We start from the raw sequence: 15618 nt of genomic DNA, 5'->3' as shown, positions 1-15618 counted from the left end.
AATGTATTTGACATTATGTGACTCACTAACAACAGTCGTGTAAAGACACGCGTGTATGATTCCGTTCCATTTCCGTTCATTCATTATTCATATAATTTGCTTCTCTCATTCAATTCCTACACAATATACAAAGACGTTTGAAAATAGAAAATTTTCATCATTTTGGGCCAAAAAACTTTGCAGAATCTCAAACAGCATATTGAATAGAGAATTTGATTGGATAGGTAGGTTGTACCTAATCTATCCGTAAAAATAGAAAAATATTCAATTTTACTAATAATTTTAATTGTAATCCGTTATAAAATGTAATAGGATCTTAAACTGTTGAAATGAAATATACTTGGAAATTAAACGAACTTACCTGTAAGTGAAGTTCATTTCAATTATATTAGCTGCACAAACTTCGAAATGATATATAACTATGTAGTACGCGCTTATCATTTTAGCCTATTCCATGAATGTTACAGAGAGGCAAAGCCAAAATTAAAAATATGTATCTGATTTATGAACGTAACTCCTACGTTGAACGGTTCCCGCGCTGTCAACTGTCAATGTCATTTAGTTTAGAGTAACAAGCCAAGACATAACACTTTCACTGCCAGTAGCCCGCTAGGGTTCTCTATTCTTAGGTACTTATCGCTACAAAGCGGAAAAAACATATAGTATCCGCTATGCTTGTAGCTCACGCTGGCAGTGAATATGCCAATAGATGGAACAACTTGGCCCCCAATTCAGCAAAGCCAATATTACCATAACTTTGACAGGGATTATAGGTACACGAATCCCTGGTTGTCTCAGGACAACGTGGGTACTGGGTGGGATGGGTTATCATTTCGAAGTTTGTGCAGCTAATATAATTGAAATGAACTTCACTTACAGGTAAGTTCGTTTAATTTCCAATTATTATTACGCTGCACAAACTTCTTCAATGATATATAACTATGTAGATGTTTAGAGATAAGTATTCAAAGTTTGTTTTGGCTTTGTATTATAACAATGAAATCGTTGATTAACAATGATTTATTATTTCATTTTAAATTGGGTACCTTTTTAGTTATCTGTAACTATTTCCAAAATATAGGTAGGTATGTATATTTAGTTTACAACATTATTTAGAGATCTAGTGATATCATTTCATCAAACTGTCTATCGTATAGTATATAGATAGTTGAAACAAAAATAATTTGATCCTTATTTAGTAATAGGTAAGTATTTTCATTTATACCACCAAATACCACATAAAAACTTAATTATTATAGGAATATCAAAGAAATCAAAGGATAGCATGAGATGCAATTATTGGCGAATACAACAACTAAGTATAAGCAACTCTTGGCAGTGTGTTGCTGGTTACACCTTTAAGTAACACTTATTTTCTCATTTATCATAGTAAGGATTTACCAAAATTATTGGATGGAACCATGATTATGAAATTGAGAAATATCATTAAGTACAAGAATCACTCCACCTTGATGTTTTTCTTCCACTAATATTAACTCCTAAACGATTTACGGTTGACACCAACACATAACAGGTTAAATAGGTGGTGAAAATAAAAATAAATCTTTTAAGAATTGACTTAATCCCTCTACAAATCGTTTGGGAAGTGATTTTTTCATGATTTTGAGGGCAATAAATAATCACTAACAAGTTAATAACTACCATCACGAATATTATTGTTCATTATTTATATATAGGTAATCAATGTTTTACACCTCATTCAATTTAAAATTAGTGTTTTCCCTGAAAAAAATAATGCTATGGATAGCATGGGTTGCTGAAATTTATCAATCAGAATAACAGTAAAGTTTGATGTTTTATCAAGGACAGGGTTTTGCACGTTGTGTACAATCACAACAGCTAATAAAAGTGATAAAGTAATTTCTTACTTTTTCTTAATACTGTAATGAATAATTTTCATTAGTTGGTGACATTGTTAATCAATAATTTAAGACCGATTAAGGGTACTAGGTCACACTTTAAGGTTGAGTTTTGTGTAATCGAAAAAACGTTCTTCATAAAGTGTTCAATTCTATCATTTGAGGAGAGCCTATTCTCCAATAAAAGCACAAGAGCAGATTTACAATTATTTACACATCTATACCTAGCTCCCTCATTACATAAGTAATGCTATTAAAACGGCAAGCACTTCTGAAACAGATGCCATAAAATAATTAATGTAATTATTTTTACATAACATACACCAGTATTTCAAGTGTGTGTGTGTGTGTGTGTGCTTGACGGTGTAGGGCGCAAGGGATTACACTGTACTGTACTCCTTTCTCCTCTTCCTCTTCTCCTTCAGTGATGGCTGATGGCACTTCCTGGATAACACTAGGGTAACCAGGATAAAACGCTGTTGAAACTTGAAACCAGTTAATAAAATATGCTTTTATATATGAGAGCTGGGGCGCAAATCTATACAATTATATGTAAGTACATAGGTATGCATATAAATATTTCGTAAACTGAGTAGTTACAATGACCGTGCCTTGATGCCTTCTACTTTTCCTAAATTTTAATACCTTAGATTTCGTTTCAGTTGGAAGGAAAACATAGATAAAATATTTTTTGCAAAAGCATCTAAGTACTTATGTAGAAAAAACATCTGGGTTACTTCACCAGGATATTTGTATAATATCCAATAACTCGGTAGGTATATGGATTTCCAAAATGTTGTAAGAAATTTCAAATTTAATTTTCGTTAAATCTGAAATCTTACATTATTTTCTCTCAATCAGCTTATGACACTTGAAGCACATATAGCATTTAAGTAGAATATTGTAATGTCTCTTTTCACACCACTGCTAATGTTCCTAGACATAAAAATACTGTATTTCATTTCACCGGTTTATAAATAATTGCGATAGCTGTGTTGTCTTCTCTCAGATGTATCTCAGTGTGGTAAACCGGAAAAGAGGGTCTTTAAACATAAACAAGACCACCATAACCTGAACAAAATTAATGTACCTAATGCATTCTATTAGGCTCATTTAATAATTTCCACACGGGTGTAAGTGTTACTGTAAGTAATTAAATATCTGCAAAAAATATATATTTATAACCCTTTATTTTAATTAGCCATCAATATACGAAATTCAGTATAGGTACTTTTATCTATTCAGCTCTTTAAATACACACATAACCATATTCATTGGCCAAACTTGTAGCTATAGGTACAACAACCCATTTATATGAGCAAAGTTCATTAAAACTAATAACAATGCGACCAATATATAAAGGACTTTATCTGTTGTTTAAGTTTGTATTTGTCCTTATCGGCTAAAGAAATAATTCTAGTATTACCCAGCTTTCTGAGGTAAGTACTAAGGAGCTAGTTTCATTTGATTATAGCTGCATATAGGTAATGGTATCAAGACTAATTAAGTGTATTTTGTATATGTATGCACCTACATAGTATAAAAAACATTTATAATAATGAGCTTCAACAATAGATATATAATCTAAACAATTGCTCATTATGTGACCTCTAGATCTTAGACACTTCATGAAAGGTCTGACACATATCGACACCTAGTCTAATAGTCTAATAATTGGACTTATGTTGTCATTACTTCATTAGTTTCATAACAGTTCCAATTCCCTGTTGACAACCTGTCAGATCCCACGGCTCAGATTTGAGCCAGAACGCTTATGGGTGACGTCACACCTGGGAGTTGACGGGTTAAACTGCTTAGTTGCAATAAATTGACTTCTTAAATATATAGGTATCTGTATTTATTTCTCTTAGGATTTGGTAGAGAAAATATTAAAGTCAATATTAAACTGTATAAAGTGTACATTATTTTATAAGAACATCATAGGCATATACACACAGTATATATCACAGTCACATAGTTTTCTAGTATTTGACTATCAATTTCACAGAATTGATCATATTTCGGAATTGTAACCTTCGGTATTGGCACTGACAAAAATTTAATTTTGTATGACAAAATCCTTGTAAATATTGAATATGATGTCACTGCAATTAAAGAAGTGTATTTAAATAAACCACAGCTTTTGAGAATTTGTTCTAAATGAACACAGGCTGTTGTAATGTCACTTGAGTGCGACCACATTGTGACTGCAGAGAGGAAAGTGTTGCTCCGCTTCTTTATCGCTGCTTTTGACCAGGGTTTTTGTATGTTGTAATGTTAAATGAATACTTTATTATATGAAACAAATACAAGTAACAGCAAAACATACATTGGAAAATATGATTGATAATTGAGCCCTTGAAGTTGAAGTACCGGGCCGTAAGCCATTCGTTTTTCTGCTAGATTTTCTTATAATATCACTTGTCGACAGCATGTTTAAAAATAAAATAAAAAATCTCTAATGCCATTTATTGTGCTTTAGTATTTAAAGGACCACTGCCTTAGCGAAGATTCTCAGTGATGATAATCACACAAAAGACGGTCAGTCACTTAAAAGCGACACCAGCTTGTCATAGCCGGTTTCAGCACAAAATTGATTGAGAGCTAAATCATCACAGTTAGCAAACAAATACTTAGCCTTGTTCCTTACTGACAAGCATCTCACCAATAGAGCACCAATAAAATTTTTACAGCGCAGATTATTTTGCATAATCTTGTTTGGGTCATACTGGTTTTGTAATGTTCTTAATTGTACATCTGAAAACAAACAACGAGGTTGTCCTATTAGGATTTTTCCATATCCAAATTTCTGGTGCCTCCGTCCCATGATGTCAAGATTTACTCGCTTAATTCCTTGCTTGCTGAAATAAGAATAAATGTTTTAATTCACCTACTTGAAGTCATAGTACATACCAAGAGACGGCCTAATTTTGCATACCACATTGATTAACTCATGGGGTTAAGAGCCGTGTCTAGTCTACAAAACCCAGTTCTAGCAAGACTTGTGGCCTTCCACTGCCATTGGCAGGTAGGATATGAGCCATATCTCAGTGCTGTTAGTAAGGAATAAGTGACAACACCACAATGCCCCAAAGATACTGGCATTGAATGCACCTAGTATTAGTATGTGAAAGCCAAGTCCAAATATCATCAGAGATACCTAGGTTAGTACTCCAAAAAGCTTAGTATAGCTATTTTGCAAACAGATGCACCTAGAATAGTGCTCCAGAATGCAGTGCACAGCTCAGTCACCATGTGCAGTTAGCAGACAGACACACCTATAATAGTGGCCCAGAATGCACAGTGCACAGCACAACCACCGTGTGCAGGTAGCAGACAGATGCACCTAGAATAGTGCTCCAGAATGCACAGTGCACAGCACAACCACCGTGTGCGGTTAGCAGACAGATGCACCTAGAATAGTGCTCCAGAATGCACAGTGCACAGCACAACCACCGTGTGCAGTTAGCAGACAGATGCACCTAGAATAGTGCTCCAGAATGCAGTGCACAGCTCAGTCACCATGTGCAGTTAGCGGACAGATATACACCTAGCTAGAATAGTGTTCCAAAAAATCCAGAATGCACAGGTTAGCACAAACGTCGAAAATCATGAACAAATATTTCTTACCTTGCGTTTATTTTCTTTCGGAATTTTAGATATGTACATTCGGTCGCTGGCGAGCGAGGAGGGCACAGATTGCTTTTTATACGCCACGCGAAAATCGCTTTTTTCTCTACGCCGCTGGCGGAGATGGAGATGATGATGCTGCTAGATTCTTATTTTGATATGCAACATGTCCGGGTGGATAGTCATGCTATCCACGAAACGACGCCGCCTTTGACCTTGGTCGCGAAAGTAGCATTTTCTTCTTCAATCTTCTTGTATTTTCTTCCAATTTTGTAATTGGTCGGACTGTCGTACACTAATATTTTATTTTTTCACATATTTATTATATATTTACTATTATTTCCTATTAAAAAAGTTATATTTTATTAAGCCCTAATGGTCTAGGCTAACATGAATAAACACAATGACATTGACAGTTGACAGCGCGGGAACCGTTCAACGTAGGAGTTACGTTCATAAATCAGATACATATTTTTAATTTTGGCTTTGCCTCTCTGTAACATTCATGGAATAGGCTAAAATGATAAGCGCGTACTACATAGTTATATATCATTGAAGAAGTTTGTGCAGCGTAATAATAATCGTATTGTAACAACCATAAGCGAGTTACACGATTCGTATGTAATCTCAAATCTGTCAGAGTAGAGAATTGTACAATGTAGGTACAGTCGGCAAAACTATTAGCTTAACACCCCTCCATACATACATACATAGTTGTATGCGGGTGTTAAACTAATTGACTTTCTGACTGTACATGTAAAGACAGACGCTTCACAGAAACTGGCATCGAAAGTTTTCATGTTGGCAACTTTTGATCGCAATGCGACAACATTTCTACCTATCCGTACACACAGCGGCCGCATTATGGTTCCATTTTTATCATCTGTCACTAGCTATGCCCGGCACTTTCGCACCTACATACTTGTTATTAGAACGTGACAGGTATGGTGACAAGCGATAAAAATGCGACCGTGCTATCGCAGCTGGAAGGTGGTTAGACACAAGTATGCCAAAAATGGTTTAATAAAAGTCTCATGTTAGTATTTGTGGATCAATATGTTACTAATGTTATCATACTTATCATTAGGTACGTAGCAAGTACCTACGTAAGAAGTGCCATGATGAGGCGAGTCTCCTAGTCGGTAACGTTACTTATATATTTGATTTCTCGTCACTTTACCTGCCGATTTAATACTTCTAATGTCCAAGTTTCTCTAAAAAGTGTACCGTCAACCGGGGTGAATAGGGAAGGCTGGGGTGAATAGGGACAAAATTTAAACGGTGATTTACCTGACAATTTCTTAAAAAATACGCATACAAATTGTATCACTCTATTGATTTGATCAGAAATGAAATTGGCGTCAATCTCCAATTTACTCACCAATTTAAAATTTATGGTCAATAGTCAAAGTCAAAATATACTTTATTCATGTAGGCCTAGCAACAAGCACTTATGAATCGTAACATACTCATATGGTGATATTTGAGCCCTTTAAGTTAAATTAAATGCTCCATAACGAAAATACTAGCGTCACAAATAGGTATTCTTGCGTCCGCACCCCATTTTATATCGGTAATATCGGTCATAATCGGCGGTCGCATTCGGCGAGCCAAATTGGCGTTTGCGTCCGCACGTCCTGATTTGATCGGACAATTTCATCAGATTGGCAAAAAACTGTCTCGTCTGGACACGCCTAAAGTAGATGTTATATGATACAATTTGTGTAAGTAGTTATTAAGGAATTGTCATGTAAATCACATTTTAAGTTTATGTCCCTATTCACCCCAGCCATCCCTTTCACCCTGGTTGACGGTACCTATCCAAAAGTGTATGTATAGGTATATGGCCAAATCATTTGAGTTTTTAAAACATCAATGCTTTAAAAAACCAAATGATTTGGCCAAGAACGTAATCTAACACTTTTTAGGCGGTATATTAATAAAACATCCGTATAAGTAAATAAATAACGAAAACGAAAATTTATTGAAATGAGTATCAAAACATAGTTTTTAAGATTTTTATAGAACTCTATGTAAACAGTAGCCTACTTATTTTATTTTTCTTAAGTATACCTAAATGTATTTACGTAGATATTTCGGCGAGTAAAGAACAAACAAATTGTGATATACCAAACATATTATTTATGATACGAAATAATAATAAAGTGCATTAAATGAACATAATACAATAACAAACGTGTTTAATTATGAATTCCTGACGAAGCTAAATCATCAACATTATCTAGGTTAAGGTTAACTCCTCTACATCTTACCGTTTTTACTCTGCATATTAAAGTGCCTGTGGTCAGCTATGGCAACCTAATCCCAAGAATTTAGGTACAGTAGGCCAAGAAAGTGGTCTACCAGTTTTGACAAAAGTTTCAGCGAGATCTAACGATCGCTAAGGTTGACTTTTCTAACGGAGTTTAAAGTAAATCGACCTTGTTGTCTCATGACGTTCAAACGAACCTCAACCGTAGGGTGGTAGACCACATTTTTGGCCGACTGTACCTATTTTAACCTTTTCGACGCCGCGTCAAACACAAAAGCTGTCATTCGGACGACACGTCACCGAAGTGTCAAAACTGAAATTGAACTTTATGCATGTGCACGTAGGTCTATGTTGCTCTGTGGTATGTGACCGATTAATACGTCTTTGGCGTTGCCCCTGCGGTGCTGATATATTCGTCATTGGCGTCCTAAAGGTTAATTAAAGAATAAGTACATTCATTATTGGCCATTCACGGTTGTTTAAGGAATCATTACATTTCATGGTTCAATCATTACATTTCATCAAATTTAATGGTTAAAATAATTGAGTAAAAGGGACTTTTATGTACATATTAGTACTTTAATGAATAAAATTATTAATACATATGTAAAAAATCTAAAGAACATCTTATGACAAGAAGCCATCTATTGTCGAGTAGTGAAAACCTACTTAGAAATGATTCTGCTTACATTGAAAGTGCCATCTGTTGATGAGTAGTCGTAACTTTGTAAGCTAACACAAACATAGATCAAGTTGTCTAAATAGTGTGTCATGTCTCTAATAGATGGCGTTTTTAAACTGATAAAAGTCATGTAGTACTCTTTTATATTTCGTAAAGTAGGGACAAGGAGAATTTGAAACTAAACTCTATTTTCTTCGCATGCGATTTTAGTTACATTGCGGACTATTGGTTACGTCCAATTCAACCGACCGATCAAAACCCGCAATGTAATGAAACTCGCATGCGAGTTCTGCATCGTCTAAATGGGCCCTAAACGCTTCGTCACACAGGCGCGTTTCATTTCATTTATTCCTTGCTCAGTGTGTGTACAAAAGGTCTTATGTGTAAAATTGTAAATCATTACATGTCTCAACACAACCCTGTTCCGGCGTTTTCCGGGCGGCGCGTGAGCGGGGCGCGCCGCTTTTACATATAAGATGCTCAAGCTTTGGTTTCCTCCGAAAGCGGTGCCGTCATATAGCGGCCGTCTCCATACAAATACTACGACATCCATATTTAGCCGTATTATTTAGTATGGAGACGGCCGCTATATGACGGCACCGCTTTCGGAGGAATCCAAAGCTTCACGCCGCGCTCGGAAAACGCGCCAGTGTGACGAAGCCTTAATGGTGGTAAGTAAATGCATAGAGAAAAAAATACATAGAGTGCTCACTCCATACATCAGTTCAGACTATTAATTTCAGTGTCTACATCTAGCATCGAGTAGCGGAACTATCAGTACTGCTACTTGACAATAGATGTAGCACCGACCGGAAAGTCTTATCTCAACAGCATGACTTTCCGGTCGGTGCTACATCTATTGTCAAGTAGCAGTACTGATAGTTCCGCTACTCGATGCTAGATGCTAATAGTCTTTTTGGTACTAAAAGTGATGTATGGAGTGAGCACTCTATGTATTTTTTTCTCTATGGTAAATGAAAGGCGGCAGGCAGTAAAGTGAACACGTGTATTGTTTGCTAGTCGAGCTCGAATTGGATGATGTCGTCGAGGCGCACGTCGTCGTCGTCGCTGTCGCTGCTGCCGCCATCTGCCGGCTGGAAACGGGAGCGAGTTAGTAAAGGGGAGAGGAAGCATGTGGCGCCATCTAGCGGCGAGTAGCTGGGGCTAATAGCTTAATGTAAGAATGTAATAACGCTGTGCGCGTTGGAGTCTGCCATCTTGTGGCCTGAATCGGAAACATAAACATGTAAGCAAAGCAAGTGCCGCCATTTACCGTTCTCGTAAGTGTTTTATGCATAGCAGGTTCTGACATCTAGTGGGCTACATCGGAAGCTTAAACTTCACATTTAATGGTCTCGCGCCAAAAATCTGACGGATCCTGTGCTGCCCCCTACAGTTCATGCACGCTCCTAATACAATTAAAATAGAGTACAAGTTATACATACAAAACTTTTATTCGCTGCCTTTTTTTGTATTATATTTTAAGCAACAAAAACTAGTACCAGACATATACTTATATGCAGGGTGCTTCCTGTAACAGGAGCAATAAATTAAACTGCAGGCTGTACTCCTTAAACTGACCAACATTTGTTCAGCAACTTTTGAAAATAACTCATGTTTTGATTTTTATTACACTTTAAAGTTTATTCCAAACCGCAATGTATTGCAAATTTTGTTATGTTTAAAGCGTGACAAGCAGGGATGTTGCGAACATCCGCATCCGCATCCGCAACCGCGGAACATCCGCATTATTTTCAACATCCGCATCCGCATCCGCATCCGCATAAAATCGATGCGGAGCTTATGCGGATGCGGATGTTGAACAAGTCGGTACAGGAACGTCTTAGCGGCGGCGTAAGTGCTAGGTAATTTCGTCATTACCTATAACGAAATCGTCTAGATCCAGAAAAGCCGGCGAAGTTACTGTTTATTAAATATAACGCACCTATATTCTTGCTCAAATACTAAACGTTTGGTTTTTTTAATAAAAAAATACTAAAAATGTAATATTTGACGTTTTCTAAGTACCTAATCTTGACATCCGCATCCGCATCCGCATCCGCGGATGTGAGCCTTTAAAAATCCGCATCCGCATCCGCATCCGCGGATGTCAAAAAATCTGCATCCGCAACATCCCTGGTGACAAGCAACGTCAAACACTGATGTCAGCGTACATTGAAGGCAATATTTATTTTGTATGAAAAAGAAGTCTAAAGGGTTCATAATTTGCAAAAGTCGCTGAACAAATGTTGGTCAGTTTGAGGAGTACAGCCTTTAGTTTAATTTATTGCTCCTGTTACAGGAAGCACCCTGTATACGAAGTTATATACGAATATGTCTATTGTCTTTGCTTATATGTTACTCTAATGTCCATGCCAAGTTGCATGTAAAGTCAGCATTTCGTTATGATTGTATGGGAGCAGTGTTGGCATCAATCTGAACTAAATCAATCCGGATTGATCAATCGAATTGACGCGTCAATGCGAATTGATCAATCCGAATTGATTCAAATCAAATAGATTCAATTCTGATTGACGCGTCAATCCGATTGAATCAATTCGAATTAACGATTAGTAAACGTCAATCTTCAATCAGTAGATTTAGAATTAGTTTCGTCAATCGTCAATTCGAATTGATCGGTCAATCCTCAATCATCAATCGTCAATTCGAATTGATTTTTTGCCAACACTGTATGGGAGCGTCATTTTGGCGTCTGGTTCGGCGGCGCGCACTCACCCGTCTCCGGCGCTGGCGGCGGCGGCGCGGGCGCTCATTGTCATCGTGCGAGCTGTCTCCGGAGCTCGCGCCGGCTAACTCCATCACAGCGTTGCGGAGCAGGTTGGAAGCTGCACAATTACAGATTATGAGAACACACGGCGACAGATGGTAGAATCCTATAGGTATGGTCATAGAGAAAAAAATACGAGTGCTCACTCTATACATCAGTTTTAGTACCAAAAAGACTATTAGCATCTAGCATCGAGTAGCGGAACTATCAGTACTGCTACTTGACAATAGATGTAGCACCGACCGGAAAGTCTTATGCTGTTGAGATAACACTTTCCGGTCGGTGCTACATCTATTGTCAAGTAGCAGTACTGATAGTTCCGCTACTCGATGCTAGATGTAGACACTGAAATTAATAGTCTGAACTGATGTATGGAGTGAGCACTCTTGTCTTACTATATTTCTCTATGACAATTATAAAATATACTTGGTCAACTAGATCTTGACAACAAAACTTCCGTGAGACAAAGACATTAAATATATTAGAAACGGGTCACTCGCGTATTTTAAGTCGAAAAACGCTCGACATGTTTCGGCGCCGGTCCGCCGCCGTAAACGCAAGCTCCTGATGACACTTCTAGGTACGAAGTGAAACATGTCGAGCGTTTTTCGACTTAAAATACGTGAGTGACCCGTTTCTAATATATTTAATAGATCTTGACAGTAGAAAAAGGCGGCAAATTTGAAAAATGTAGGCGCGAAGGCATATCGTCCCATAGAAAATTTAAATTTCGCGCCTTTTTTTACTGACAAGATTTGGTTGACCAGCTATATAAGCCTGAGCGTAGTGAGGAATTCAAGTTTTAACGCCCAACGTGGCAACAATGTTGCTATCATGTGACACATGCGGCTTCTCACATCACCTGGGGGTCATCCATCAATAGGGATGACGACACATGTTGAATTTTATAACAAAATCTAGTAAAATAGATAGCAAACCAGCAATTTATCACAATAATGGAGATATTAAAATAAAATATTGAAAAAATACAAAAATACAGGGCCTGATAGTTTCAAAATTTAAGTTTTTTTTAAATTCCAAAAACGATAAAAGTAAGGGTACCATTCGATTCCTTACATTTCATCCAAAAAAAATATTGTATTGCAACTATATACATAAACGCAATATTTCACCGACAAAAACGCAATTTTCATGTTTTGTCCATACTACAAAATGGGCGATGACGTCACGGCTTCTGGCCGTTTTGTATAGGGCGTTTCGCGAGTGAAGTGCGACTGTCGGCCTTTGACTACAATTTCTGACTTTTGTGTTACTTTAATGCAATGGGTCCCATATAGACATTTGATCCTAAAAACAAACCCCATCGATTGATACCATAAATGAAAATTAGTCATGTAGCCTATTACAGATTATGAGAACACACGGCGACACAGATGGTAGGATCCTATAGATATGGTATACGCGTGCGTCCGTGAGGGACAAAACATAGGCAATGCGACGGGGTCCCGTTGTTTCCCATAACATTTTAAGTCATAATGTATTGTTTGTCATATTATCATTAGTCATAAAACTGAAACCGTTAACATTTCAGGATTTTCGTCAGGTTATCCTATAGACAGGTTAGGTTAGGTATGTTTTATGACAATCCTGAAAAGTGACGCGTTTCTGAACCAAATGAATTATGACTCACGAAAATGCGGGCAAACAATACATTATGGCTTAAAACTATTTGGGAAACAATAGAGACCCCAATGCGACACTATGATTGGTCGAATTTATTTGTTACCCACCATAATCCATACTAATTTACGGTGGGGAATAATAAAAAATGTGAGACTGTGACAAGGACAGACAATAATAGCGTTTTCGCTGCTACTCCTACTGAAAGATACATAAGACTATCCCATTCGGTCATTTCCCCCACCTGTCATGCCTGATCCAGTTAAAATACTAGATTCATGCACGGCGATGGTATTCTAAAATACAGGGTGTTTGGTACATCGTTCGCCAAATTAAAATGGCAGATAGGTTGCCTAATTTGCTATCTTTTCATGCCTAAAAAATAAACGTTAAATAATGTTGCTATTATGCGACACGTACTGCTTCTCACATCACCTACGAGTATAAGGAAGCTATTATGTTTCAAAATATTCATTAAGTTGAAAAAATCGCGTTCTTCCACGCGTTGTCCCGGCATTTTGCCACGGCCCATGGGAGCCTGGGGTCCGCTTGACAACTAATCCCAAGAATTGACGTAGGCTCTAGTTTTTACGAAAGCGACTGCCATCTGACCTTTCAACCCAGAGGGTAAACTAGGCCTTATTGGGATTAGTCCGGTTTCCTCACGATGTTTTCCTTCACTGAAAAGCGACTGGTAAATATCAAATGATATTTCGTACATAAGTTCCGAAAAACTCCTTGGTACGAGCCGGGGGTTGAACCCGCGACCTCCGGATCGCAATTTGCAAGTCGCACGGTCTTATCGCTAGGCCACCAGCGCTTTAGACCCCCGCTGAGGAAGCTATTATGTTTCAAAATATTATTTAAGTTGAATAAATCGTATAGAATAAAAATATAAATCCCTAGAACAGAACAGAAAGGGTCCCCCCCCCCCCCTAGCAGTGAAGAAAAAGCCCTTTTCCGAATAAGTGACGTGGCGTGGCGTGACGTGACGTGACGTGACGTGACGTGACGTGGCGTGACGTGACGTGACGTGACGTGACGTGACGTGACGTGACGTGACGTGACTCACCTTCGTCGTCGCCGGAGCCGGAGTCGGAGTTGTCGTCGTTCTCGGAGCCGCCCGCCATCTCCTCCTCGTCCTCCTCCTCCTGAACACAACACATTATTCAAATTAAATTCAAATTCAAATAATTTATTTCAGAATAAAATTATTGACATAGAAAAAAATTTTTTTTTCCTTATTTTCTCGTAATGCATGTTAATTATAAGATGTAATTATTTTTGAAAAGATGTGTCCCGCCGAGGTTGTTGCCGGTCCCATAATGGGATACCCTCCTCCAATTGAGGGGGGATTTAAATCTTCTCGGGGCAGAGGTGTAGGGTTGGAGCCGGTGTAGCTTTATTTGACGTTCATAAGCGCATTGTAATTATGCCTACTTGAATAAACTATCTTTTATCTTTATCTTTTATCTTTAGCCTCCTAAGGCCCAAGCTCCTACCTATAGTACCTATTCAGTTCGATGTAATTTAAACCATGTTCGATTGGAAAAGAGTCGCTTTTGCTTTGTTTCGTTCAGTTTTCAAACAGCGCATAATCAACTCTATTTCCTACAATTTAGGTTCAAATATCAGTGGCAAATTTTGGATGTTTGTGTTTGTATGGCTGCTTAGGAGGATAGACAGATTTTTTTTATTCAACAGCACATGAAATGAGAAGGTTAAAAGTGGTATTGTTAATTCATTCTTGCGACTAAATACTTCGGCAGTCGCGACACTCGTGACATCTATTGTCAAGCAATGATTTATAACTCAAGATAGGTTATAGGCGTTCGAAGCGCTTGTGACAGATTGGACAAGTTTCCTTTAGACGCGGCTGGACAAGCGAGAAATGTGCACGTGCTAACGAGCTCCCGCACACCGAAAGAGAAAGAAACGACCTTATATTTAACAACGAGTGTGACAAAGATGGATGTAATGAGAAAACTAATCATTAATAACAAAGATTTCTTCGTAGGCACAGAAATACATATGGAAGTATTTTTTGTGCTCCTCAAGTATGAGTATAACCTATCTATGGTTATATAATATCATTGTTGTCAAGTAGCAATACTGATAAATCCGCTACTTGACGCTAGATGTCGACTACGAAAATAACCCGCGTTTTGGTAAGCAAACTGATGTATGGAACTATGGAGTTAGTACTCTATCCTTATTTCTCTATGGTGGTGACTAACCATCGTCATCACTCATCACTCATCGTGGTTTCTTTTGCGCCCCACGTCGTATATCTTGACGGCCGATTCCTGCATCAGGGGCCCGTTTCTCAAAAGCTTGTAACTTGTAATACAAGCGGATGTCACTTTTTGGGCCCCTGGTCTCAGTCGCCATGTTGCCGCCTATGGTCGTTCTCGGCGCTACACTCACCGCGTCATCGTCGTGGTCCCGCTTGCGGCCCACGTCGTATATCTTGACGGCCGACTCCTGCCCCTGGTCTCAGTCGCCATGTTGCCGCCTATGGTCGTTCTCGGCGCTACACTCACCGCGTCATCGTCGTGGTCCCGCTTGCGGCCCACGTCGTATATCTTGACGGCCGACTCCTGCCCCTGGTCTCAGTCGCCATGTTGCCGCCTATGGTCGTTCTCGGCGCTACACTCACCGCGTCATCGTCGTGGTCCCGCTTGCGGCCCACGTCGTATATCTTGACGGCCGACTCCTGCCCCTG

The 15618-nt window shown here is 38.3% G+C and overlaps 1 protein-coding gene across 1 annotated transcript in view; it reads right to left on the bottom strand.

Annotated features, from left to right (window-relative positions):
- Positions 1–9451: 9451 nt before the first annotated feature.
- The window catches only part of LOC134659547 (protein mahjong), a 67489-nt gene continuing 61322 nt past the window's right edge, over positions 9452–15618 (bottom strand). Inside the window, exons 32-34 of the mRNA XM_063515213.1 lie at positions 13966–14044; positions 11201–11310; positions 9452–9558 (exon numbers count right to left, since the gene is read on the bottom strand). Of these exons, the coding sequence (XP_063371283.1) occupies positions 9481–9558; positions 11201–11310; positions 13966–14044 (267 nt within the window). The 3' untranslated portion in view covers positions 9452–9480. The remainder of the gene's footprint in view (positions 9559–11200; positions 11311–13965; positions 14045–15618) is intronic.

Source organism: Cydia amplana, chromosome 25 (assembly GCF_948474715.1).
Source record: "Cydia amplana chromosome 25, ilCydAmpl1.1, whole genome shotgun sequence".
NCBI lineage: Eukaryota > Metazoa > Arthropoda > Insecta > Lepidoptera > Tortricidae > Cydia > Cydia amplana.
This window is presented reverse-complemented; position numbering and strand designations above follow the sequence as displayed.